The sequence below is a fragment of the Eptatretus burgeri genome, chromosome 12 (assembly GCF_056783735.1).
Source record: "Eptatretus burgeri isolate ZD-2024b chromosome 12, Ebu_testis_v1, whole genome shotgun sequence".
NCBI classification, from domain to species: Eukaryota; Metazoa; Chordata; class Myxini; order Myxiniformes; family Myxinidae; genus Eptatretus; species Eptatretus burgeri.
Genome location: NC_140972.1, coordinates 90,626,838 through 90,653,107, shown reverse-complemented (window position 1 = coordinate 90,653,107; position 26,270 = coordinate 90,626,838). Strand labels below are relative to the sequence as shown.

Below are 26,270 nucleotides of genomic sequence, written 5' to 3'. Positions count from 1 at the left end.
GGAACACAAAACGTTCCTTTTCCATCATTTGTTTCCCCGCACGGTATTTCAGTTAAAAATATAAAAACACGAGATACGTCCTTTATTATGTTGATATATTCAAATTTTTTTAGGTTGCATTGCATGCGCTGTACAAAAATCTTGTGAACTGAGCACACCGCAGGTGTTTCACAGACAATGTGGTCCCTTGGATGTTCCAGTTAGACGAGTGTCCCGTCTACCGGTTTTAGTTAGTGGACATTCAAGATTCCAAGGTGTCTTTCGTGACGAGTGAGTGAGCGATCCCCGGCGGCCCTCAACAAATTACTGCCCCAACCAATAGCGGGCGTTGCATCGGCAGCACAGCCACGCCCCTCTTCCAGTGATGCTACCCAGAATCCTCGTGGTGAATCCGAACGAAGAAGAAGAGGTAGCATCCCGTTGAACACATTTCATTGGTTGTTGTACCGTTTGGATGCTGACGTCACGAAGAACCTCACTTGATCACTTGTTCTTGCCGAGCGGCTTGCGAAGCGGTCGAAACGGAACGGCTGGCTTGGCATGTGATGAGCTCCTCGCCGACGGAACACCCTGGCATGAGTTCGAGAGTGTGGAGAGGAGAAAGGTGTTTGAGAGGAGGTTTTCTTCACAAATATCATTTTTTAACAACAGTAAACGTGATAATGATGATAACTGTGAAAGATTCATCCTTAATAAAAAATAATAATGAGTGTTATCATTGTTAACCATCCAGGGGTGTGTGTGATGTACAGTGAGGTAAACCATCCGGGGGTGTGTGTGGTGTACAGTGAGGTAAACCATCCGGGGGTGTGTGTGGTGTACAGTGAGCTAAACCATCTGGGGGTGTGTGTGTGGTGTACAGTGAGGTAAACCATCCGGGGGTGTGTGGTGTACAGTGAGGGAAACCATCCGGGGGGGTGTGTGGTGTACAGTGGGGTAAACCATCCGGGGGGGGTGTGGTGTAGTGAGGTAAACCATCCGGGGGTGTGTGTGGTGTACAGTGAGGTAAACCATCCAGGGGTGTGTGGTGTACAGTGAGGTAAACCATCCGGTGGTGTGTGTGGTGTACAGTGAGGTAAACCATCCAGGGGTGTGTGTGCTGTACAGTGAGGTAAACCATCCGGGGGTGTGTGTGCTGTACAGTGAGGTAAACCATCCGGGGGTGTGTGTGGTGTACAGTGAGGTAAACCATCCGGGGGTGCGTGTGGTGTACAGGGAGGTAAACCATCCGGGGGTGTGTGTGGTGTACAGTGAGGTAAACCATCCGGGGGTGCGTGTGGTGTACAGGGAGGTAAACCATCCGGGTGTGTGTGGTGTACAGTGAGGGAAACCATCCGGGGGGTGTGTGGTGTACAGTGGGGGAAACCATCCGGGGGGGGTGTGGTGTAGTGAGGTAAACCATCGGGGGGTGTGTGTGCTGTACAGTGAGGTAAACCATCCGGGGGTGCGTGTGGTGTAGTGAGGTAAACCATCCGGGGGTGTGTGGTGTACAGTGAGGGAAACCATCTGGGGGTGTGTGTTGTGTACAGTGAGGTAAACCATCCGGGGGGTGTGGTGTACAGTGGGGTAAACCATCCGGGGGGAGTGTGGTGTACAGTGGGGTAAACCATCCGGGGGGGGTGTGGTGTACGTTAGGGTAAACCATCCGGGGGTGTGTGGTGTACAGTGAGGTAAACCATCCGGGTGTGTGTGGTGTTCGGTGGGGAAAACCATCCAGCAGTGTGTGTGGTGTACGATGGGGTAAACCATCCAGCGGTGTGTGTGGTGATGCCAATTCAAATGTAAATACATCACTTCTGAGTAAATGATTTTGCGAAATTTATATAAAACCATCAAATATGTCACAGATGAATTTGCAGCGAGATACCCAGGAGCATGGTACTGTTGCATGGCCAGTCAGCGTCATGGACCTCTTAACAGAAGAGGCTGTGCAAGGACAGGCATGGGGGAGGCCAGATGTGGTGGAGCCCATGCGGTACCAAGTACAAGACCTGGCAGACCACTCCCAAACAAGCTCATTGTTCTTGAGCAGGGATGACCCATTCTTCGAAGTATGAATACATTCCTATCGTACACTGCATCTATCCATGCTTTGGCACGGTGACGTACTCAACAATGCAAAACATTATTTTTATTTCCCACCATCTCTTGGAAGAAAATCTTTTTTTTTCTGTCATAGCATCATAATACGAACACCTGAGGGAGCACTTACTGCTTCGAGATGCGTCAAGGCTTTCTTGGTGCAAACAAAATATAAAAAAAATAGATTAAGACCGAAGATCGCTTGTCTCCACTATTTTTCATTTCATTGTTGCACCAGAATGTAATTGCATCTCCTGCGATTGGAGGACACAAGTGGCTAAAGCATATTGTGTGTTCCATTTTCTTTCCGACCCTTGATAATGTGGTCCATCTTTCATGTTCCTGCAGGACGGTGATGTGTACAGACACCTTTATATCAGAGATTCTCTGTCTGGCTTTGGGGATGACGTTGAAGTTTCCAGGCATGTGATGAAACACATTCTCGAAAGCAATTTACATCGTGACTTGTGTATTATTTGTAAAATTCCTAATTTTCATACAGTTCAAACATTTTGGGACTAATCTGGCCGAGGCTAAGCAAAGTGAGGTCGAGCCCATTCATCCCTAGTCCATGAAACACCCTGCAACCCATGCCTACAGGAAACAGACTTTTTGGAATACCGGCCGCATTTTCCATCCAATCATCATGTAACTTTATTGTAAAATTCTTCATGGTTCGGCGTTCCGACGTTGAAAGTTTCGTATCGATTGTTCAAGCAGTTGCAGAGAATACAAATTTAAAAGCAAATATAGGTAAAAAAGCGAGGGCGGAGGAAAAAAACAAAAGTGAGGACCTTGGCCGTTGTTTCACAACATGGTCAAGGATGGTTGTGGACGCCTATAACTAGTTAGAATATATGTTTGATTTGATGATGTCGTCACATGGTCCTAGCATATGTGGATGGTATGTGTGCCACACAGCATCCCTGAATTTGGCTGCCAACTACCTGGTTGCCAGCAGCGATTCATCTCACTGGCTGCTTTTGAGCATCATTATTCCATAGCGCACCGCCATACTTGCAGTATATGCCGCCGCCGATTTCCAACCACGTTGCTTCTGGAGACGCATCTGTTGGAGTGGCACGATCCACTTTTTCAGATCCTGGTGACTCGAGAGAATATGGTAAGGAGACCAGAGAGTACCGAATAGCTCAATTGGTTGCATGTTCATCTCTTATCTGTGTGGTCCTGGGTTCCCTTGAAAGACAAATTAAACGACTTTCCAACCACCGTGATGGAATACCGAACTACAGTAAGCCCTCCATATTTGCAAGGGCTACGTTCCTAGAAGACCTCATGAATGCAGAATTCGCTATTACAAATGCCTTGGTACCTGGTATTGCGAATCGTACCTGTAGACTCACCTTCCCCACTCTTCTTGCTCTTAGAGCCAATGATTAGGGGCAATTAATAAGCAAAAACAAAGCCCGTGTTCATGATGGTGAGTTGAGAGGTGCAGTGAGCTGGTTGCTGTTTGGGAGCTGCTGTGAGGAAGGAAGGACAGAGCGGGTGCCCGAGATGGCGTGCCCAAGCTGTGCAGATAACCCACATACGGTACTGTACAGTATCAACATCTGTGCCCCTCCCCTCATGTCCCTGATGTTGGTGGTTGGGTGGGTTGGAGGCGACACGGGGGTGGGGGGTAATTGGGACTCGCGAATACTGAGGGTCGATGGGTCGTGAATTATGATTCGATATACATTCACCAATTTGTGAATACGTGGAACTTGTGAATGCGGAGGATTTCCTAAATGTGGTAATTTTCTTTACATTTTAATTTCTACATTCTTCAAATGAAGAAAATGTAGCGATTGCTTCAGTTAATTTCAAGTATGACTTGTGACTTACTGTGTGCTTTTTTTTCTGTATTCAGTATCGCTGCCTTGTAGAATGCTGTGCTGAGAAGTTTTCCACAGCAAAGGGAAGGAAAGAACACCTTGTAAGACACCACGGGTTTCCCCAAGATTTCCGATTTGACCAACCACCGAAACCGTGTAAGGACTTTTTATGTGTCTCCTCAGATTCGACCTATCGGTGAATACAAAAGGTAAACTGTTCTGCCTGGCGGACGGAGTTATGCGCATCTACCAAGTGCCGTTCTAGTTGTATATGATCCAGTTTGATGATTGGAAAAAATAAATAAATCCTAATTGTACATTATTCTCTTTAAGCCTGGTGTTGGCTTAGTGGTTAGGGTGGCGGCTTGGGATCCCAGGGTCCTGAGTTCAAGACCCGTTGGCTGCTGAATTAACACCAGGGGGTTGACTCAGCCTGTCATCCTTCTGAGGTCGGTGAAGTGAGTACCAGTTGTACTGGTCCCGGTGTATGCCCCGGTTAGAATAGGTGTACCATATTCCTGTGTGTCATAAGAGGCGACCAGGGTTGGCGTCAGGAAGGGCATCCGGCCATAAAACTTTGCCTCAAGAAAAAGCCAAACCCCTGCACAGCAGGGAAAAATGGCTGTAAAAACGGTCATTTGTACATTATTCTCTTTAACTTTTCCCAGAATTGTCATGACGCAGATTTCTGAATGCAACGATGGGACGATTCTTTGGTTTTTGAGAATACAGGTTGCACAGATTTAAGAACTTGGTTAAAGCTGCCATTCTATGTTTCAAATTAAATAAATCCCCGTTTTTCCAGGAAAAGGGTACACTGATGGAATAATGTATTCATAAATGCAACATCTTGGATCTGTCATTTCCAGTTTCTGGCGGAGGCAGCTTCTCTTCTCTGCTCCGAATGATTTGCTTACAAAGCCATGTATACCAATCCAGATTTGACTCCGTTGCAATCAGTCGTTGTCAGTAGTAGGGTGAATATACTGGTTCTAGCTCACTTTTCCCCATGTAAATGAATGGGGGATTTTCAGCGATTCCCTTTTTTTTCCCCTAAAAATAAACCCCCTTTTTATCCGTTTTTCCCTGCTGTGCAGGGGTTTGGCTTTTTGTGAGGCAATGTTTTATGGTCGGATGCCCTTCCTGGACGCCTCTTACAACACAGGGATATGGTACACCTATTCTAACCGGGGCATACACCGGGACCAGTATACTGGTACTCATTTCGCCGACCTCGGAAGGATGACAGGCTGAGTCAACCCCCTGGTGTTAATTCAGCAGCTGGCGGGATTCGAACTCGGGACACTGGGATCCCAAGCCGCCACCTAACCACTAAGCCAACACCAGGCTTTGTATATATAACCAGGCTATCCCAAGGTATATTTATTTGTCTCCCCTTTAACCTGGAGGTTGATCAGCTCACTCATTGAACCTATAAAGATTTGTTCATTCTCAAATTCCTTCAATAGTTTAATTTTCTTTGCACAATAATCCCCATCTAAAATATTGACAAACAAAACATTTGAATCTTTATATTTTTTAAGATACCCCTTTTGTGCCATTACGAAATGATAAACTTCTCTTAATGATCTCATCTGACCACCTCCTGAGCCACATATCATTTTGAGATTATAGTAAATTGTTTTTTCATTGTTCAATTGATAACCATCAAAGTTTTCAGTCCATTCAAGGATATTCATTTTTTTCTTTACATCCTCTAACGCATTACTACTTTTAAATTGATTCGCTTATTTGTTTTATTTACCTTTGTTTTAGTTATTTTTTCAATAAGACTTATTTGATATTTTTCACATTCATTATGTTTTCCATTTATATACCAAGACTGAGATTTTCTCCACTCTTTAGTTTGATTAATACTTGGTTTAACCATTTATATATTGTGAAAAAACGCGGTAACCCTTAAAAACCCTAACCCTTCTTCCCATCGTTAAAACGCAATCTATTTTATACACTCTATCATACAATATCCATATGGAACACAATCTATTCCATTATCTAAAATAAATCTCTTATCATCAAAGGCTCCTAATGCCTTTTATTTACTTCTTCACTATATATGTTATGTTTATAACTTCTTATTGTATTCATTTTCCTGTATTCTTCTTTCTTATTCATCAAACAATTATAATAATTTCTAAAAGTTATTGATTTCTTTATTACATATTTCTTTATTCCCTTTAACCTCTTATCAATCTGATCACCATACTTATAAGCATATGCCTTTGCTCTCAATCCAATAAACTCACTCATTACTTTTCCACCCAACTCATCCTTAAACTTACCAATAACCTTTTCATTCTTTTTGGAAAATAACTCACTCTTCTTGCTGAAATTACTTGTATCATATACTCCAATATTTTCTTCATATCTTCATAAACATCATCAGTTTTTATATCTAGGATAAAACTATCAGTGTCCATATACAACAATGAAACATTTTCACCATACTCTTTCTTTAAGTCATTATACAAATAATCATACATCAATATCTTTGATAAATCAAGAACTACTGTTCCAATATAAATTGGTTTATCCATTACAATACTTTCCTTTTTCATATGAATTGCAGAAAAGTTCTCTGAAAAAACCTCTTCTCTCTCAAAACTTGGTTTATTTATCAATCTCGAAGCTTCTTTCAAGATGTTGCGAATCTAATGTTTTGCCTGTTTCTAACATTTTCCATAGTCTTTCCAAATACAGCATTATTCATTAATTTATAAAAGTCCCCTTCAAATTTTACTTTTGTATTTGCTCTCATATCTGTATTGAATTGAATATACTTTTTCACCCAAGGACTTTGTTTAAATTTTAAAACTCTATGAATTTTAGCTACTCTCAATCCTTCTCTCAAAAACTGTTTTAAGCTTCTCTGATGTAAAACATATCCCTCTTTATCATAGAATGTTGTTAATAACTTTTCTGTTGATTTGCCTTTAATATTAAAACTTTTATGATAATCACTGAACCATTCTTTCTTTGGGGTTTCTTTCTCACATGCAAAAGGAAGGTCTTTATGCTTATTATGAAGAACACTCGGGTACCTCAAATCAACTTCAAAATAATAACCTTCTTCTTCGTCATTCAATTCCTCTTGAGAAGAAATAACAATATTCATCAAAGCCTTTTCATAATCCTTTTCTTCCACCCACTCTAATTTACCATAAGGTAGAGATTGAGACATTGCCCATCCATACAAATTATTAGCATCAAAATACATCAAATAATTACTATCTTTTCACTATCATAATTTGGAAGATATTTATTATTTGCTTTAGCATATCTTTTTGAACATACTTGTGATATTCCACCTCTCTTGGACTTCTCAATCATCAAAAGCATATCCACATCACTGATTAAATCTATATCTTGTTTTGTCATTTTCAACATTGCACTCCAAGCTAAACCAGGAGCTGTGAAATAGTGGGCAGGGTCTAATCCATAACAATTTTTATTATGACAGAGTGTTCTAAAAGCCTCAAACACATCAGCTAACAATAAAACATCTGTTTTTAGATATAAATCGTGATATTCTCCAAGGTTCTTTATCTTAAATAATTTCCATATTTCTTGTGCGTGTTTATATTCCTTATCACTTATCTCTTCTTCATAAAGGTTATTATAGAAACTTTCTTTTGATGGAAGTTGTGTTTCTTTAAATCTCATAAATGAATCCATATAATCATAAGGATAAATTCCCTTACTTGTAAGAATTTTCTCTTTACTTTGAATTTCATTCCTTGTTTGAATTTCCTCTCTCGTAAGAATTCCTTCTTTAATCAGAATTTCATCTTTAATCAGAATTTCCTCTTTAGTTAGAATTTCATTCATTGTTCGAATTTTCTTTATGATTAGAATTTCATCTTCAGTTAGAATTTCTTCATTAATTACAGTTTCCTCTTTACTTTGAATTCTCTCTTTAATCTGAATTTCCTCTTTAGTGAGAATTTCCTCTTTTGGAAAGAATGAATTAAGATTTGGAAAAGAGTCCGTGGAGCTTAGATTTGATGCGAGGTAGGCTAGTGGTGTTCCCATAAACTTGTAAGAATCTAGAAACCTAATACGAGTTAAAGGTTTTGTGAATATCATTTTTGAAAATGAAATATACTTTTGACTTGTGTTTGTTATGGCAGAAATATTCCCTGGTGTTTTTGAAAGTTCATTTATAAATAGATGTGTATCATAGTTGGCGCTGTTGTGAAGAAAGACTGGAATAAAAGAAGGTAATTTATAATTAAGATTACAACAGGAATGAGCGGGACCTCTATATTTACCAGTAAGATGACAATGGTCTCTAACTTTAGACTCCTTAATTTCCCCCTCACAAATATGACAGATATTGTTCATTCTAAATTCTAATTTTTCTTCTTTGGTTAATTTCATCGGTTCATTTGTTTCTTTCATTAATTTAGTGAGTCTTATACAATCCTTTTCTAATCGTTTTACAAACTCTTGTGAAGCATTTTTTCCACGATAATGTTCAAGTTTGTTATACTTTTCTCCAACAGATGATTTGATATAATAACAGAAACCACAAGGAATATGTTTTTGATATTTATTTGTATATGGTTCTTTTGGATTAGGAGAAGCAGTATTTATCTTTTTAAGGATACACTCAAAATCAGCGTATATCACAAATGGGTGCATGATAGATTTATTATAATCTTCAAAAGAAATCTTTTCACCAGGTTTAGGCATTGTAATTACAGCTGATTTATGATTACTACAATATTTTGAACGTTGTTCTAATCGTTCTTTTGTATGAAATGAATTAAGACATCGCTTTGATATATTTTGTTTGCTGTTCTGAATACCTGAGAAGAGATTAATCTTGATAAATTATTGATGTATGTGTAATGTGAATTCTTTCCAACACTAAAATATAAAAGATCAATGTGTGTTTCTTCATTTTTATAGTTGTTTGAAATTTTTAATATTTGAACTTTGTTTGTATCCGTTAATCCATATACATTAATAGAAAGATTATTCTTTTTCTCAAATTTAGGAATATCTGTTAGTGGCATTGGGAAATTAAAATCTTTAATGTCCAAGGTATTCTCATATTTCATATATTGTTTTACTCTTTCTGAATTACATTTTGGTGGATGTAAGTGAGCAAGAACAGACCAGAGAAAACATTTATTATCATTGTTCTTAATATTAACAACTGCCTTCTTTAGTTTTATTTCTTTTGGTAATTCAATATAAGAAGAAGCTTTAAGAGGGTTTGATTTTAGAATGTGTATATCTAAAAGATGATTTTTTAATATTGAATCCACTTCCTACCACTGTATTATCAACATCCTCCTCTTGTCTTGATAGTTCTTCATAAACCCCACTATTCAAAAAATCTTGAAATGATGTTATAAAAAATGAAGATCTGTTCTCATATAAGGAGTTTGTTCTTCATCTTGTCTTTTCATATTCATTTTCACTCCCATATAAAACTTTAAAGTTTTCATTTCTTTTAATGTCTTTTTAATAAAATTTTCAACATCAGGTTTCACTATTTCAATTGATTCAGCTATTGATGATGGACCGGGTTCTCCAAATTGAAAAATCCTTATTTTTATATGCCCTTTAAATGCCCCATCAGTGTTTTCAATATAATAGTCTCCCTTTACTTTAAACTCATTTTTCTTGTGTTTTTGTGATTGAAGATGTTTATTATAACTACTCTTCAAAACATCCTTTGAACAGATATCACAATGTTTTCTTTCCAACTCAAGAGGAGATATTTTATGAAACAGATTAAATGTGTGTTTGTTGGTTCGGAGGTGTTTTCTATAATGTTTATATTCGTGATTACAAACATCGCAGTACGTTGTATTCACCATATTTATAGAATAAAACTTTGCTTAAACTAAAATTTTCTTGATGAAAATTTCGTTTGTTTTACAGGTGAATCTGTGCTTAAAACCATTTTATCCTCCAACTTTTTCACTTAATAAATACAATGTTTCAAGACACAAAAGACAAGTTTCAATCAATCTCTTCATCTGTTAAAGATACTGAGAAATATGTCAAGGATGTAAAATTGAACAAAGATAAATATAACAACTATTGGATAAAAACTATTATGGTAAATAATATGAGTTCTTCAATTTCCTTCAGTGGAAGGGCTTTTAGTATACCTGGTAGAACATCAATTAAAGTATCTCTAACAAAAGTTTCTCCTCTCCTTCTAGTAATATATTCAAAACTAGAAAAAGCAATGAAACAAGAAAAAGTATCAAAGAACAAAAACCTTATGGATGAAGCTTTAGAAAGAAAAGATAAGACCATCTGTAATATGCAAGGAGAAATTTGTATTTTTTTCAACAACCCTAAAGATGTAAATCCTGATGAAATAAAGGATGTTAATATATCAGGTGAAATGACATTTCGTTCAATAGTAGTTAACGATAATTTTAAAATTACCTTTAATATAAAAAATGTTGTCGTTGAATCTGATAATGAAAAAAGTATATCGATATCGATGGTAATATACAACTGAAAGTATAGATGAATTTCAGTTTAAGTAAGGATTTTACTTTATAAATATGCTAGACTTTCCTGATTCTCCATATGACAAATTTGAGAATTGTCCTGCGTGTGAAGAGCGGGGATTAAACACAGAGTCAAAAGCCTATAAACAATGTATATTCTGTGATTATCTTCTAATTAATGATAATAAAAAATATAAAAAGGAAAATAATTCTTTTAGATTTACACCAAAAATGAATTACTTTACAAGATTGATTAGAGAAATGAATGTAAAGTATGAGGATGATAACACACCTTTCCTTACAAGGGAAGAAACTGAACGTATAAGAGAAATGTTCAAAGGATTGTTGTTGTATATTATTCATGGATGTAATTTTCAGGGAAATATCAACACAAGATATTGTATAAATAAAATAATGGATTATCTTGAAATTAAACCTGAACTTAGGATAAAATATAGAGTTTCTAAAAAAGCCAATAATAAATTAAATAACCTGTTTTCAAATATATAAATGAATGATTTTTACCTATTTGGGAAAATAAGATAAAAATTAAACAACCATAAAAATCTCCCAATTTCATTAAGATGTCTCATAGTTGGTTCAAGTGGATGTGGAAAAACCTGCTTACTTTTAAAAATGCTCCTCACTCCCAACTTTTAGATTATGACAATTTAATAATTTTCACAAAGTCGAGTTTTCAACCAGAGTATCAACTACTCTCACAAGGTTTTAATGCTGGTCTTCAAAAGAAGATATAATCGGTTTATTTAAACGTCAAAAAAACCTAAATGATTATAACATTGAAGATATAATTCAACTATTTTGTGATACACAGAGATGTAAGAAATCAAATCCTATAACTTGTATTCTTAGTGATAATACGGATGATATACCGTCTCCCCAAGATTTGGATAAATCAAAAAGAACCTCGTTATCTTTGATGATTGTGTTAATGAGAGAAACCAAACGGTAATGGACAGCTACTACACAAGAGGAGACATTCTTCTTGTAATTGTATTTATCTTAGTCAATCGTACTTTCAACTTCCTCGTCGTTCCATCAGAAACAATGCTAATACTTTTATTTTATTCAAGTTAAATTCAATAGATATCAATAATTTTTGGAGAGATAATTGTTCTACATTATGTAGTAAAAAGAAATTTGAGGATTATATGAAGCACACGACTGAAAAATATAAATATATTGTTGTGAAACAAGATGAGATATTAAGGGATATATTTTTTGTTTTATAAACAATTACATATATAAATGACAACTATTATTATAAATCTTGTGGGTAAATCTGCTTCTGGAAAAAACTTTCATAAATCAAGGTTCTTGTGTAGTACAAATGAGAATATTGTAAATTTACTTAAAAAACACCCCATTGATACGCATTGTATCAACAACAACTAGAGCAATAAGACCTGGAGAAGTAAAAAGGTGAAGATTATCACTATATTTCAGTGGAGGAACATATGCGATTGAGGAATGAAGGTCAAATGTTTGAGGAGGTTTCTCTTGGTACAACAAAATATTCACATTGTAAGAGTGAGTTAAGGAAACTAAAATCTGGTGGTGTTGGGATATTAGAAACTAATCCAGAAGGAACGAGACAAATTATTAAACATCTGAGTGGAGTGAAGATTTTATCATTCGGTTTTGATGTTGATGAAGAAACTCAACGCATACCTATGAAAAGCAGAGATGCAAGTATTAGTGAAGAAGAAATTACAACTCGCATTAATGTTAATAAAGAATTTGATGAAATATTTAAAGAAAAGGATTTATTTGAACACATCTACTTGAATGATGAAGAAAAGGAAAATTTCCCTGTTGATCTTTACAATTCATTAAATGATATTTTACAATAAATAAATGGATGTAAAAGAAAGAGCAAGAAGATTTAAGGAACATCAAGAGTTGGTTTCAAAAGTTGTAAAACAACAGGAAGACATAAAGAAGAAAGCAGACAGAAACTAGCACGGGCGAAGAAGCATTTGAAAGAAAACAAGAGAAATTTTTAAAAGTGGTTTAAAAAATTTCTCTTTTCTTTTCAAATATTCTTAAATTAGATTAGTTTCTGTCTGCGTTTCTTCTATGTCTTCTCCTTGAAACCAACTCTTGATGTTCCTTCCTTAAATGCCTTCTTTTACATCCATTTATTTATTGTAAAATATCATTTAATGAATTGTAAGATCAACAGAAATTTTCCTTTTTCTTCATCATTCAAGTAGATGTATTCAAATAAATCCTTTTCTTTAAATATTTCATCAAATTTATTAACATTAATGCGAGTTGTATTTCTTCTTCACTAATACTTGCATCTCTGCTTTTCATCGTTTGGATTGAGTTTCTTCATCAACATCAAAACGAATGATAAAATCTTCCTCCACTCAGATGTTTAATAATTTGTCTCGTTCTTCTGGATTAGTTTCTAATATCCCAACACCACCAGATTTTAGTTTCCTTAACTCACTCTTACAATGTGAATATTTTGTTGTACCAGAGAAACCTCCTCCAAATTTGACCTTCATTCCTCAATCGCATATGTTCCTCCACTGAAATATAGTGATAATCTTCACCTTTTACTTCTCCAGGTCTTATTGCTCTAGTTGTTGTTGATACAATGCGTATCACGGGTGTTTTTTAAGTAAATTTACAATATTCTCATTTGTACTACACAAGAACCTTGATTTATGAAAGTTTTTCCAGAAGCAGATTTACCCACAAGATTTATAATAATAGTTGTCATTTATATATGTAATTGTTTATAAAAACAAAAATATATCCTTAATATCTCATCTTGTTTCACAACAATATATTTATATTTTTCAGTCAGTGCTTTATATAATCCTCAGAATTTCTTTTTACTACATAATGTAGAACAATTATCTCTCAAAATTATTGATCTATCTGAATTGGTGAACTTGAATAAAATAAAAGTATTAGCATTGTTTCTGATGGAACGACGAGAAGTTGAAATACGATTGACTAAGATAAATACAATTACAGAAGAATGTCTCCCTCTGTGTAGTAGCTGTCCATTACCGTTTGGTTTCTCTCATTAACACAATCATCAAAGATAACGAGGTTCTTTTTGATTTATCCAAATCTTGGGGAACATTATCATCCGTATTATCACTAAGAATACAAGTTATAGGATTTGATTTCTTTTACATCTCTGTGTATCACAAAATAGTTGAATTATATCTTCAATGTTATAATCATTTAGGTTTTTTGACGTTTAAATAAACCGATTATATCTTCTTTGAAGACCAGCATTAAAACTGTGAAGTAGTTGATACTCTGGTTGAAAACTCGTCTTTGTGAAAATTATTAAATTGTCATAATCTAAAAAGTTAGTACATTTTTAAAAGTAAGCAGGTTTTCCACATCCCTTGAACCAACTATGAGACATCTTAATAATTTGGGAGATTTTTATGGTGTTAAATTTATCTTATTTTCCCAAATAGATAAAAAATCATTCATTTATATATTTGAAAAACAGGTTATTTAATTTATTATTGGCACAGAAACTCTATATTTTATCCTAAGTTCAGGTTTAATTTCAAGATAATCCATTATTTTATTTATACAATATCTTGTGTTGATATTTCCCTGAAAATTACATCCATGAATAATATACAACAACAATCCTTTGAACATTTCTCTTATACGTTCAGTTCTTCTTCCCTTGTAGGGAAAGGTGTGTTATCATCCTCATACTTTACATTCATTTCTCTAATCAATCTTGTAAAGTAATTCATTTTGAGTGTAAATCTAAAAGAATTATTTTCCTTTTTATATTTTTATTATCATTAATTAGAGATAATCACAGAATATACATTGTTTATTTATAGGCTGTGTTTAATCTCTGTGTTTACGCAGACAATTCTCAAATTTGTCATATGGAGAATCAGGTCTAGCATATTTATAAAGTAAAACTTTACTTAAACTGAAATTCATCTATACTTTTCAGTTGTATATTACCATCGATATCGATATACTTTTTTCATTATCAGATTCAACGACAGCATTTTATATTAAGGTAATTTTAAAATTATCGTTAACTACTATTGAACGAGAAGTCATTTCACCTGATATATTAAGCATCCTTTTATTTCATCAGGATTTACATCTTTAGGGTTGTGATACAGATGGTCTTATCTTTCTTTCTAAAGCTTCATCCATAGGTTTTGTTCTTTGATACTTTTTCTTGTTTCATTGCTTTTTCTAGTTTTGAATATATTACTAGAAGGAGAGGAGAAGGCTTTTGTTAGAGATACTTTAATTGATGTTCTGCAGGTATACTAAAAGCCCTTCCACTGAAGAATTGAAGAACTCATATTATTTACCATAATAGTTTTTATCCAATAGTTGTTATATTTATCTTTGTTCAATTTACATCCTTGACATATTTCTCAGTATCTTTAACAGATGAAGGAGATTGAAACTTGTCTTTGTATCTTGAAACATTGTATTTATTAAGTGAAAAAGTTGGAGGATAAATGGTTTTAAGCACAGATTCACCTGTAAAACAAGCGAAATTTTCATCAAGAAAATTTTAGTTTAGCTAAGTTTTTATTCTAAATATATAGATACAGTGTTTGTAATCGCGAATATAAACATTATAGAAAACACCTCCGAAACCAACAAACACACATTTAATCTGTTTCATAAAATATCTCCTCTGAGTTGGAAGAAAACATTGATATCTGTTCAAATGTTTGAAAGTAGTTATAATAAACATCTTCAATCACAAAACTTACAAGAAAATGAGTTTAAAGTAAAGGAGACTATATATTGAAAGCACTGATGGGAAAGACATATAAAATAAGGATTTTTCAATCATCATCAATAGCTGAATCAATTGAGATAGTGAAACCTGATGTTGAAAATTTTATTAAAAGACATTAAAAGAAATGAAAACTTTAAAGTTTATATGGGGTGAAAATGAATATGAAAAGACAAGATGAAGAACAAACTCCTTATATGAGAACAGATCTTCATTTTATAACATCATTTCAAGATTTTTTGAATAGTGGGGTTTATGAAGAACTATCAAAGACAAGAGGAGGATGATGATAATACAGTGTGGATTCAATATTAAAAAATCATCTTTAGATATACATTCACAAATCAAACCTCTTAAAGCTTCTTCTTATATTGAATTACCAAAAGAAACAAAACAGAAGGCAGTTGATTAATATTAAGAACAATGATAATAAATGTTTTCTCTGGTCTGTTCTTGCTCCACATCCATAAAATGTAATTCAGAAAACAAAACAATATATGAAATATGAGAATACCTTGGACATTAAAGATTTTAAATTCCCAATAGATATTCCTAAATTTGAGAAAGAATAATCTTTCTATTAATGTATATGGATTAACGGATACAAACAAAGTTCAAATATTAAAAATTTCAAACAACTATAAAAATGAAGAAACACACATTGATCTTTTATATTTTAGTGTTGGAAAATTCACATTACACACATCAATAATTTATCAAGATTAATCTCTTCTCAGGTATTCAGCAAACAAAATATATCCTTGTAACGTAATCTTAATTCATTTCATACAAAAGAACGATTAGAACAACATTCAAAAATATTGTAGTAATCATAAATCAACTGTAATTACAATGCTAAACCTGGTGAAAAGATTTCTTTGAAGATTATAATAAATCTATCATGCACCATTTGTGATATCGCTTTTGAATGTAATCAAGAAAAGATAAATACTGCTTCTCCTAATCCAAAGAACCATATACAAATAAATATCAAAAACATATTCCTTGTGGTTTCTGTTATATATCAAATCATCTGTTGGAGAAAAGTATAACAAACTTGAACATTATCGTGGAAAAATGCTTCACAAGTTTGTAAAAACAAAAGTTGTATAAGACTCACTAAATTAATGAAAGTAAATGGAACCGATGAAATTAAAGAAGAAAATTAGAATTTAGAATGAACAATATCTGTCATATTGTGAATTAAGGAGTCTAAAGTTAGAGACCATTGTCATCTTGTACCAAAATATAGAGGTCCGCATTCTGTTGTAATCTTAATTATAAATTACCTTCTTTTATTCCAGTCTTTCTTCTGGCAGCATATGATACACATCTATTTATAAATGAACTTTCAAAAACACCAGGGAATATTTCTGCCATAACAAACACAAGTCAAAAGTATATTTCATTTTCAAAAATGATATTCACAAATCTTTAACTCGTATTAGGTTTCGAGATTCTTACAAGTTTATGGGAACACCACTAGCCTACCTCGCATCAAATCTAACTCCCTTGACTCTTTCCAAATCTTAATTCATTCTTTCCAAAGAGGAAATTCTCACTAAGAGGAAATTCAGATTAAGAGAAATTCAAAGTAGGAAACTGTAATTAATGAGAAATTTAACTGAAGATGAAAATTCTAATCATAAAGAAAATTCGAATAATGAAATTCTAAGAGGAAATTCTGATTAAAGATGAAATTCTGATTAAGAAGGAATTCTTACTGAGAAATTCAAACAAGGAATGAAATTCAAGTAAAGAGAAGATTCTTACAAAACAAAGTCATATGATTATATGGATTCATTTATGAATTTAAAAGAAACACAACTTCCATCAAAGAAGTTTCTATAATAACCTTTATGAAGAGATAATGATAAGGAATATAAACACGCACAGAAATATGGAAATTATTTAAGATAAAGAACCTTGGAAAATATCGCGATTTATATCTAAAAACAGATGTTTTACTGATGTGTTTGAGGCTTTTAGAACACTCTATCATAATAAAAAATTGTTATGGATTAGACCCTGCCCACTATTTCACAGCTCTGGTTTAGCTTGGAGTGCAATGTTGAAAATGACAAAACAAGATATAGATTTAATTGATGTGGATATGCTTTTGATGATTGGAGAAGTGAAATATCACAAGTATGTTCAAAAAGATAATGCTAAAGCAAATAATAAATATCTTCCAAATTATGATAGTGAAAAAGATAGTAATTATTTGATGTATATTTGATGTAATAATTTGTATGGATAATAATGTCTCAATGCTCTACCTTATAGAGTGTGAAAGGATTATGAAAGCTTTGATGAATATTGTTATTTCTTCTCAAGAGGAATTGAATGACGAAGAAGGGTTATTATTTTGAAGTTGATTTGAGTACCAGTGTTCTTCATAATAAGCATAAAGACCTTCCTTTGCATGTGAAAGAAACTAAGAAGAATGGTTCAGTGATTATCATAAAAGTTTTAATATTAAAGGCAAATCAACAGAAAAGTTATTAACAACATTCTATGATAAAGAGGGATATGTTTTACATCGAAGCTTAAAACAGTTTTGGAAGGATTGAGTAGCTAAAATTCATAGAGTTTTAAAATTTAAACAAAGTTTGGTGAAAAGTATATTCAATTCAATACAGATATGAGCAAATACAAAAGTAAAATTTGAAGGGGACTTTATAAATTAATGAATAATGCTGTATTTGAAAGATATGGAAAATGTTAGAAAATAAAACATTAGATTCCAACATCTTGAAAAGAAGCCGAGATTGATAAATAAACCAAGTTTTGAGAAGAGAGGTTTTTTCAGAGAACTTTTCTGCAATTCATATGAAAAAGGAAAGTATTGTAATGGATAAACCAATTTATATTGGAACAGCAGTTCTTGATTTATCAAAGATATTGATGTATGATTATTTGTATAATGACTTAAAGAAAGAGTATGGTGAAAATGTTTCATTGTTGTATATGGACACTGATAGTTTTATCCTAGATATAAAAACTGATGATGTTTATGAAGATATGAAGAAAAATATTGGAGTATATGATACAAGTAATTTCAGCAAGAAGAGTGAGTTATTTTCCAAAAAGAATGAAAAGGTTATTGGTAAGTTTAAGGATGAGTTGGGTGGAAAAGTAATGAGTGAGTTTATTGGATTGAGAGCAAAGGCATATGCTTATAAGTATGGTGATCAGATTGATAAGAGGTTAAAGGGAATAAAGAAATATGTAATAAAGAAATCAATAACTTTTAGAAATTATTATAATTGTTTGATGAATAAGAAAGAAGAATACAGGAAAATGAATACAATAAGAAGTTATAAACATAACATATATAGTGAAGAAGTAAATAAAAAGGCATTAGGAGCCTTTGATGATAAGAGATTTATTTTAGATAATGGAATAGATTGTGTTCCATATGGATATTGTATGATAGAGTGTATAAAATAGATTGCGTTTAACGATGGGAAGATGGGTTAGGGTTTTTTAAGGGCTACCGCGTTTTTCACAATATATAAATGGTTAAACCAAGTATTAATCAAACTAAAGAGTGGAGAAAATCTCAGTCTTGGTATATAAATGGAAAACATAATGAATGTGAAAAATATCAAATAAGTCTTATTGAAAAAATAACTAAAACAAAGGTAAATAAAACAAATAAGCGAATCAATTTAAAAAGTAGTACGTTAGAGGATGTAAAGAAAAAATGAATATCCTTGAATGGACTGAAAACTTTGATGGTTATCAATTGAACAATGAAAAAACAATTTACTATAATCTCAAAATGATATGTGGCTCAGGAGGTGGTCAGATGAGATCATTAAGAGAAGTTTATCATTTCGTAATGGCACAAAAAGGGGTATCTTAAAAAATATAAAGATTCAAATGTTTTGTTTGTCAATATTTTAGATGGGGATTATTGTGCAAAGAAAATTAAACTATTGAAGGAATTTGAGAATGAACAAATCTTTATAGGTTCAATGAGTGAGCTGATCAACCTCCAGGTTAAAGGGGAGACAAATAAATATACCTTGGGATAGCCTGGTTATATATATACAAAGCCTGGTGTTGGCTTAGTGGTTAGGGTGGCGGCTTGGGATCCCAGTGTCCCGAGTTCGAATCCCGCTCAGCTGCTGAATTAACACCAGGGGGTTGACTCAGCCTGTCATCCTTCCGAGGTCGGCGAAATGAGTACCAGTATACTGGTCCCGGTGTATGCCCCGGTTAGAATAGGTGTACCATATCCCTGTGTTGTAAGAGGCGTCCAGGAAGGGCATCCGACCATAAAACATTGCCTCACAAAAAGCCAAACCCCTGCACAGCAGGGAAAAACGGATAAAAAGGGGGTTTATTTTTAGGGGAAAAAAAAGGGAATCGCTGAAAATCCCCCATTCATTTACATGGGGAAAAGTGAGCTAGAACCAGTATATTCACCCTACTGTTGTCCATTGTTTGTATTTGATGCTCATTTGATGTCCTTCTTGCCCTCGTCCAATTTTCCTCCTATTGTCCCTCTGTTGTATCCATCCTGCGCTGATGTTGGTGTTTCCTGACTTTCTGCTGTGATCAAGCTGTTCTGTTCTGCTTTGTGTTCTCGCTCTTCCATGATCCTCAACTTTGTATAAACAAGCCGGCGGTTTTATGGGTGGGGAATTGGTGGGAATTAGGTGTACAGAATCCGCTCTCCCACTGATTCACCCAATAGTGCATCCCCACTCTCCCCCCCTCCCCCCTCTTTCGCAGTACAAGTTTGCTTGATATTGCCCTTCAAGAGGGATGAATTTTAACTTTTAAAACATTCTGCATCAACTTTGTTTAATCGGTCCTAACATCTTAGCAGGGTGACTGTGACTGCACTTCCTTCGTCGCTCCCCGATTAAATATCAATTCAGTTAAAGAATGAAGAACTCGTCTTGCAGTTGAAGGCCCGTGTCAATCTGATTGAGACATATTGGCAGTAGATTTAGTGATGGTTGAACAGTTTAATTCAAGCTTACTGCTGAGGCCTAAAGAAGCTGCTTCCTATTACGTTTATCATTTAAATCTGAGTAGATCGGTAAGGATTTAAAAATTTACAGTACGAATATTGAATGCAAGATAAATGGTTACTGTCATTGTGGATGGTTAAAAAGCAAAACCAATCATGGACTTGTTTTTTTTTTTTCTTCTGCATACGAAGTCGAGGCTTGTGGAAGAGCTAGTACGAGTACACTGAATGGATTAGGATGTAGAGAGAGAGAGAGAGAGAGAGAGAGAGAAAGAGAGAGAAAGAGAGAGAGAGAGAGAGAGAGAGAGAGAGAGAGAGAGAGAGAAAGAGAGAGAAAGAGAGAGAGAAAGAACACCAACCAACAGCAGAGCCGAAGGCCAACCCCGTTAAGGAAGAAGAAGAGGTGCAGTTGAATGTGCCTTCTTGGTATCCCGGGTTGTATATCTTGATGATGATGATTGCTTTCCTTTCATGTGCAGCAGTTATGCTGCTGGTTGCATCATTTGCGTGGGCCACGACCGTGCTGCTGCTATGATGAGTGAAGAGCGACTGGGATTTATTACTGTGATGTAGTACAGCTGTTACTGAACCATCAATCATCATGAATGCCTCAACTTCGGTTCCATGTTTACCAGCCTCGGTTGTGTAATGGTTAGAGCATCCACTCCCACTCTGGGAGGTCGGTGGTTTGATCCGTGGCCGAGTCATACCAAAGACTTTAAAAATAGTTTGTGCTGCTTCCTTGCCTGATTCTCAGCATTTAAAAAGGATCGAGCACGGACAACAACCATCGGTTGGCAATAATAGTGCAGGCTTTGATGGGTCTAATGATCTCCTCCTGTGTTGAACCTTCTTGCAAAGGAATTCGTATTTTCATATGAATGAGCGGCCATTTTTTTCCCCGTCCCATCCTGATATATGGAGTGCTCCATGATATTGTGATTAAATGTGTGCAAAATAGCTTCAGTGTGATATCGTGTGCTAGCTTAAGAGTGTACAAAACAAAGGAAGAGTAAACAGCAAAAGGTCACCCCCCACCCATAACCTACATGTTACCTCCATCAACAATTTCATTTGGGTGTATTTTTGGTTTTTTTGAGGGGGGGGACTTATTGGAGCCCTCTAAAATAAATTTTGAACTGTGTGTATCATTGAAGGCAAAAGGGGGTCAAACAAACGGACAAGGTGACAAGTTCCCAGCAGGAAAGCGGTGCAGACATGGAAGTGTGCTCAACATCCTCTGTTGGAGATGAGTCGATTGCCATGGAGGTGTGTAAAGAGGAGGGGACCAATCCACTGAGAAATGTGCACCATCGCAGGTGTGCACTCTTCATTGTTTGTGGCAAAAGGTTGTTGAAAGTGTTACTGACATTGAAAATTTTCCACATGCGATATACAGTTTTTGTTCAAAGCCAAGATGTCGGTAGACAGGTTGTCATTTTGAAGTTTTTATTATTTTTAGCTCACCTGGACTTTCGTCTGGTGAGCTTATGAGATTGAGCAGTGTCCATAGGTCAGTCAGTCAATCAGTCAGTGAGTCTGCAAACACGTCAGTCATTATCCCTTGAACCAAACACACGATCCTGATGAAATTTGGCCACAAGCTTCATATCGGATGCCTAACGAGGGTATATGACTACATCAAAATTTGCGCTCATAAAGGGTATCAACGGGGAGGGGAGGTGTGACCCCCCTGCCCTCCCCCAAATAGGTATTTGCTCTGTTCTCTGAAACTACACAAACTATTTCGATGAAACCTCACCACAACTTTCAACGCCAATGATGTACCAAAGTGTATTGACCGCATCAAAATATGCACTCATGAAGGGGGTCGATTGGGGGGGGGGGCGCAGGTTGACCTCCTCCTCCCCCCCCTTAAAAATAGGTATTTGCTCTTCACAACTACACACACGATTTTGATGAAACCTGACCGCAACCTTCATCAGCCATGATGTACCAAAGTTTGTTCACAGCATGAAAAAAGTCAGGGTCTAGGGGGGTCTCTGGGTGGGGTTCAAGTGACTATTGCTCCTGATCCAGGTGAGCTTCAGGACTTGTGGTCCGATTTTTAATAAATGACGTCATTCGGGGTTGAAACGTATCTGCTGCAACTGATGTAATTTTGTGAATCCCATTAATTTTATCTCATGGTGGTGTAGAAGAAATTCTTAAGTCATCCCATACATTTGAGTCATTTATTTAACAAAACAACATAATATAAACAAATACAAACAAAGAAATACACAAGCCGGTAGGCGACGAGGGATTCGCTAGGATCGAAGCACCGGATACGATGCTTTTCATTCTGACCGATCCACCGACGAAGATTCATTGCCAAGATGTATTGGTTCACATACAATTGTTCCTCTGCCTGGCAAGATTTTTCCTATTGCATATTTTGCCAACTGGCACTCATAAAAAAATGACGGTAATTAGACACCCTATTTTTGAAAGACTACCATTTGAAAAATAATCGGTTTGCTGGTTTGTGCTGTGGAGCCTCGCATTGCGCACGCGCGCACACGCACACGCGCGCACACACACACACACACACACACACACACACACACACACACACACACACACACACACACACACACACACAAAACCCGATAAACTTCTCTCAATGCTCTTGTTTGACCACACCTCCTGAGCCACACAATATTTTTCATAAGCCACACCCACTTTCCATGAGCCACGCCCACTTTCCTACGCCACTCCCACTTTTCATCAACCACGTCCACTTTCCCTAAGCTCCGCCCACTTTTCTAAGCCCCTCATAAAAAATGACAGTAAATAGACACTTGATTTTTGAAGAACTACCATTTGAAAAATAAAAGCTCAATCAAAAATTGGCTCGAGTAAAATTTTCTAAATATCTCGAAGTGTTTAATTCCGAAGTCTCGTTTCTCTACATTAAAAACTGAAGGACAAGTATTGAAAATACTGTACGTGGTTTTTTGGCCGCTGCACAGCAACGGGTGGTTGCGAGGCAACGAAATTCGAACGCGCACATTCCCAGATCATATGGCACCTGTTGGCAAAGTTTCATCGAAATTGGTTCGCTGGTTCGTGCTGTGGAACCTCGCATTGCACACACACACACACACACACACACACACACACACACACACACACACACACACACACACACACACACACACACACACACACACACAGACACACACACACAGACACACACACACAGACACACACACACACACACAGACACACACACACAGACACACACACACACACACACAGACACACACACACACACACACACACACACACACACAAAACCCGACAATAAGGGACATCTAGCATATATAGCGAATCCAATATGCGCATGTGGAGGATCTGAACATAGTCTTGCTCTAGATCTCTGAAATACATGATAAAGTTAAGTCCTTGATATAGAATCCAGTGAGACATGGTATTTTTTAAATTTCCAAATGCTGGTGCCACAGTTTGTCAAGTCTTGATATTCCCTGGTGGAGCTCATCTTCAGCCTTTGTGCAGCCACCAGCTTCATTTGGTTGAATGATGGTTGCATATATTTCAAACCCAGATGTGTAGATTCTCTCGAAGCACAGAATGATAGAATGATGTCAAACTGCAACCCTTTTGGGTATTTTGATAGATTTCCATAGTATGTAGGTTAAACGTCAGTCTGCTTCTTATAGACTGGGGAAATATACTATCTTGAAGCAATTAGAGCTTAGTGAATACATCTGGACATTTCTTTAGACCCATATTCCAGTTATACTGAAATCATACTCCCTGTCCAGCATGCTGCTGCCTTTCATAAAAAAAAATCCCTTGGAAAGCAAGATCGCTTTTAAATGATAGGCAATTATTTTATTCTGAATTAAAGCTTATTTGAAAGGTCGGCTTGCTTATCATATTGTTACGGCTGTGGAAATTCGCAATACACCATAAAGGGTCCTTAGATCAGTTATGACTATAAGTAATTGTGTAGTTAGATTTCCCCACCGTTGTTTAGAGGGAATTTCCGTATTCACAGGGCTGTGATCCTTTGAGTTAGCCGTTTTTCTTTCGCTATCGTTATTTTGGACCGTCCGAAAACGTCGAACGAAGGCCCCGTGGAAGACCTGCAGCAACGCGCGAGTTTTCTCGCCGTTTTGCGCCGCCAACGCTGGCACGAGAAGCGGCGAAGAGCTCGTTCGCGATTGGTGGACACGGGGCATGAGGCGGTCGGGAGGGGGAATGCCCCTTTTCGAGGAGCTTCTCAAAAGAGCTCAGAGGGAGGTGGAGCCAAAAAGGGGGTGGAGCGAAGGGGCGGAGCCCTGCACTATATAAGGCAGACCGCGGGGCTCACTCTCTCTTCTTCTTCGTACTGAATTGCTCTGCTTCCTCTTCGTCGACGCTCTGCTTCTTCTTCATCGACGTCATCCGCTCTCTTCTGGTGGTTGAGGTCGAACTCGGACTTGGTCTCGTCGTTTTAGCTTCCTCTTCTCTTGGTCGTCGTCGGAGGTTCGCGCTTCCTCTTCTCTTAGTGGTCGTCGGAGGTCGCGCTTCCTCGTCTCTTGGTGGTCGAGGTCGAACTCGGGTTCTCTCTCTGGATCGTCGAGGTCATCTTCTCCCTCTGGGCGCCAAGTCGTGAGGGTTGCGAGCGGTGGTCCAGGGTCGAGGCGCGCACGAGAGGAGAGTGCCGGAGAGGGCTCGCCGACCGTCGCACCTCGAGGGTGCAGGTAACTTGCTCCGGTCTCGCGGGACCCGTTCGGTCTCCCAGGTCCCGTGTCATAAAGACCCAAGTGGTCCAGCCTGACCCCCTTGTCTGTGAAGGGGTCTTTTCTTGTATTTCTTTTGGGTTTTTGAATGAATGTTGTCGTGGCGCCGTCCTGTCAAGTAAAACTGCTTAAGTGAGTGTACATTTATTAATTATATTCGGTCGTAATGCTTTCCCTTGCTTTTGTTTGCCTGCTGTTGTTTCTATTTGCCTGTATACGTGTTGTGTAATAAATGTCGTTGCGTCCTTTCCTTCGTTGAAAGTGCCACCTTACCTCGTGGGATAATTAGAGGAGGGGTTTGAATACCCGGTAAATAATCACGTCCGTCAAGGTCAGCGATAACACCGCTTGGTTATCACTGTAGCACGGAACGCACCGCTTAAGCGGTTCGTGTCCTAGGCTGACCTGCGGCGAGGTATGATCGCCCGGTTAACTACCCGAGCAGGTACTTAGGTAGGTCGAGTTTGGCGAATAACCCTATCCTGCACGGGTGGACGATTGGCACGATTGTGGTGAGGTCGAAAGACCCACCCGTGACGAGCTCCCGGCGTTGTTCCGAGAAGGTCACGACTGAATTGTCCGTTCCGGTGGGCGACGCGGTCGCGATTCGAGTTACGTGACCGATCGCATGCCGGGCGGACCAAAATTCGTAAGAATATCTTTACTTGACAGGTCGACATCTTTCAATACAGAAGAAAGATAAGATAATGTTAATTAAAATTAAAAATGGATACATGTTCAAGCACATAGAAGCATACCATATTTGAGTACATTTCCATTTTAGATTGAATGCATTTATTTTAATATCAAGTTAAGTTTAATAACATCTTATTCTTGTTTTTTTCACCCCCAAACCCATTATGCTAATTTTGGGGAAATTGCATCGACAGTGGATAGCGAGAAAAGTGTTTTCCGATCATGCAGAGAGCCAGACTATCAATTAAATAATTTGATTTGCACACAAAAAGGTCTTGAGTCTAGACATTAGCGAGTTGTTCTTGAAGAAATGTGCTTTAAAATTAACTGTGACAGTGCAACATGACTGACTGTCTGTCACAAAAACTTAATGAACAAGTGATTCCCCAAAATTATTTTTGGTAACCTTGTGGCTTGTGTTTGTTGCAGGGTTCCTCCTTCTATCTGTTTTGGACATGGTTCTGTCCGGGGATTTCATAGAGTGAGAAAAACGAAACGATAACACCATTTTTATGACCATTGTTGTTTGATTTGTACAGCTTGGACATTTATTTGAATATGAATTTCTTTTTGCAGTTATTAAAGGATGGAATATGAATAACTGAA

General features: G+C 36.6%; 1 protein-coding gene across 2 annotated transcripts; it reads left to right on the top strand.

Moving 5' to 3' along the window:
• The first annotated feature begins 401 nt into the window (after nucleotides 1-401).
• Nucleotides 402-26,270, top strand: ZNF511 (zinc finger protein 511). 2 transcript variants are annotated; one of them, XM_085848851.1, is made up of 7 exons: nucleotides 402-604; nucleotides 1,848-2,051; nucleotides 2,431-2,504; nucleotides 3,004-3,205; nucleotides 3,956-4,074; nucleotides 21,372-21,483; nucleotides 26,094-26,270. In XM_085848851.1, exons 1-7 carry the CDS (start codon nucleotides 455-457, stop codon nucleotides 26,142-26,144), a joined length of 912 nt encoding a protein of 303 aa, XP_085704977.1. In that variant the 5' UTR covers nucleotides 402-454; the 3' UTR covers nucleotides 26,145-26,270. The 2 variants fall into 2 exon arrangements, with proteins under 2 accessions (XP_085704977.1, XP_085704976.1); XM_085848850.1 differs by having other exon boundaries at nucleotides 21,372-21,533.

Coding starts and splice junctions, on each gene's coding strand:
- ZNF511 (XM_085848850.1), top strand. CDS start 455: ATGCTGACGTCACGAAGAACCTCACTTGATCACTTGTTCTTGCCGAGC. Junction 2,505..3,003: donor GATGACGTTGAAGTTTCCAG/GCATGTGATGAA, acceptor TGTGCCACACAG/CATCCCTGAATTTGGCTGCC. Junction 4,075..21,371: donor TTTGACCAACCACCGAAACC/GTGTAAGGACTT, acceptor GTATCATTGAAG/GCAAAAGGGGGTCAAACAAA.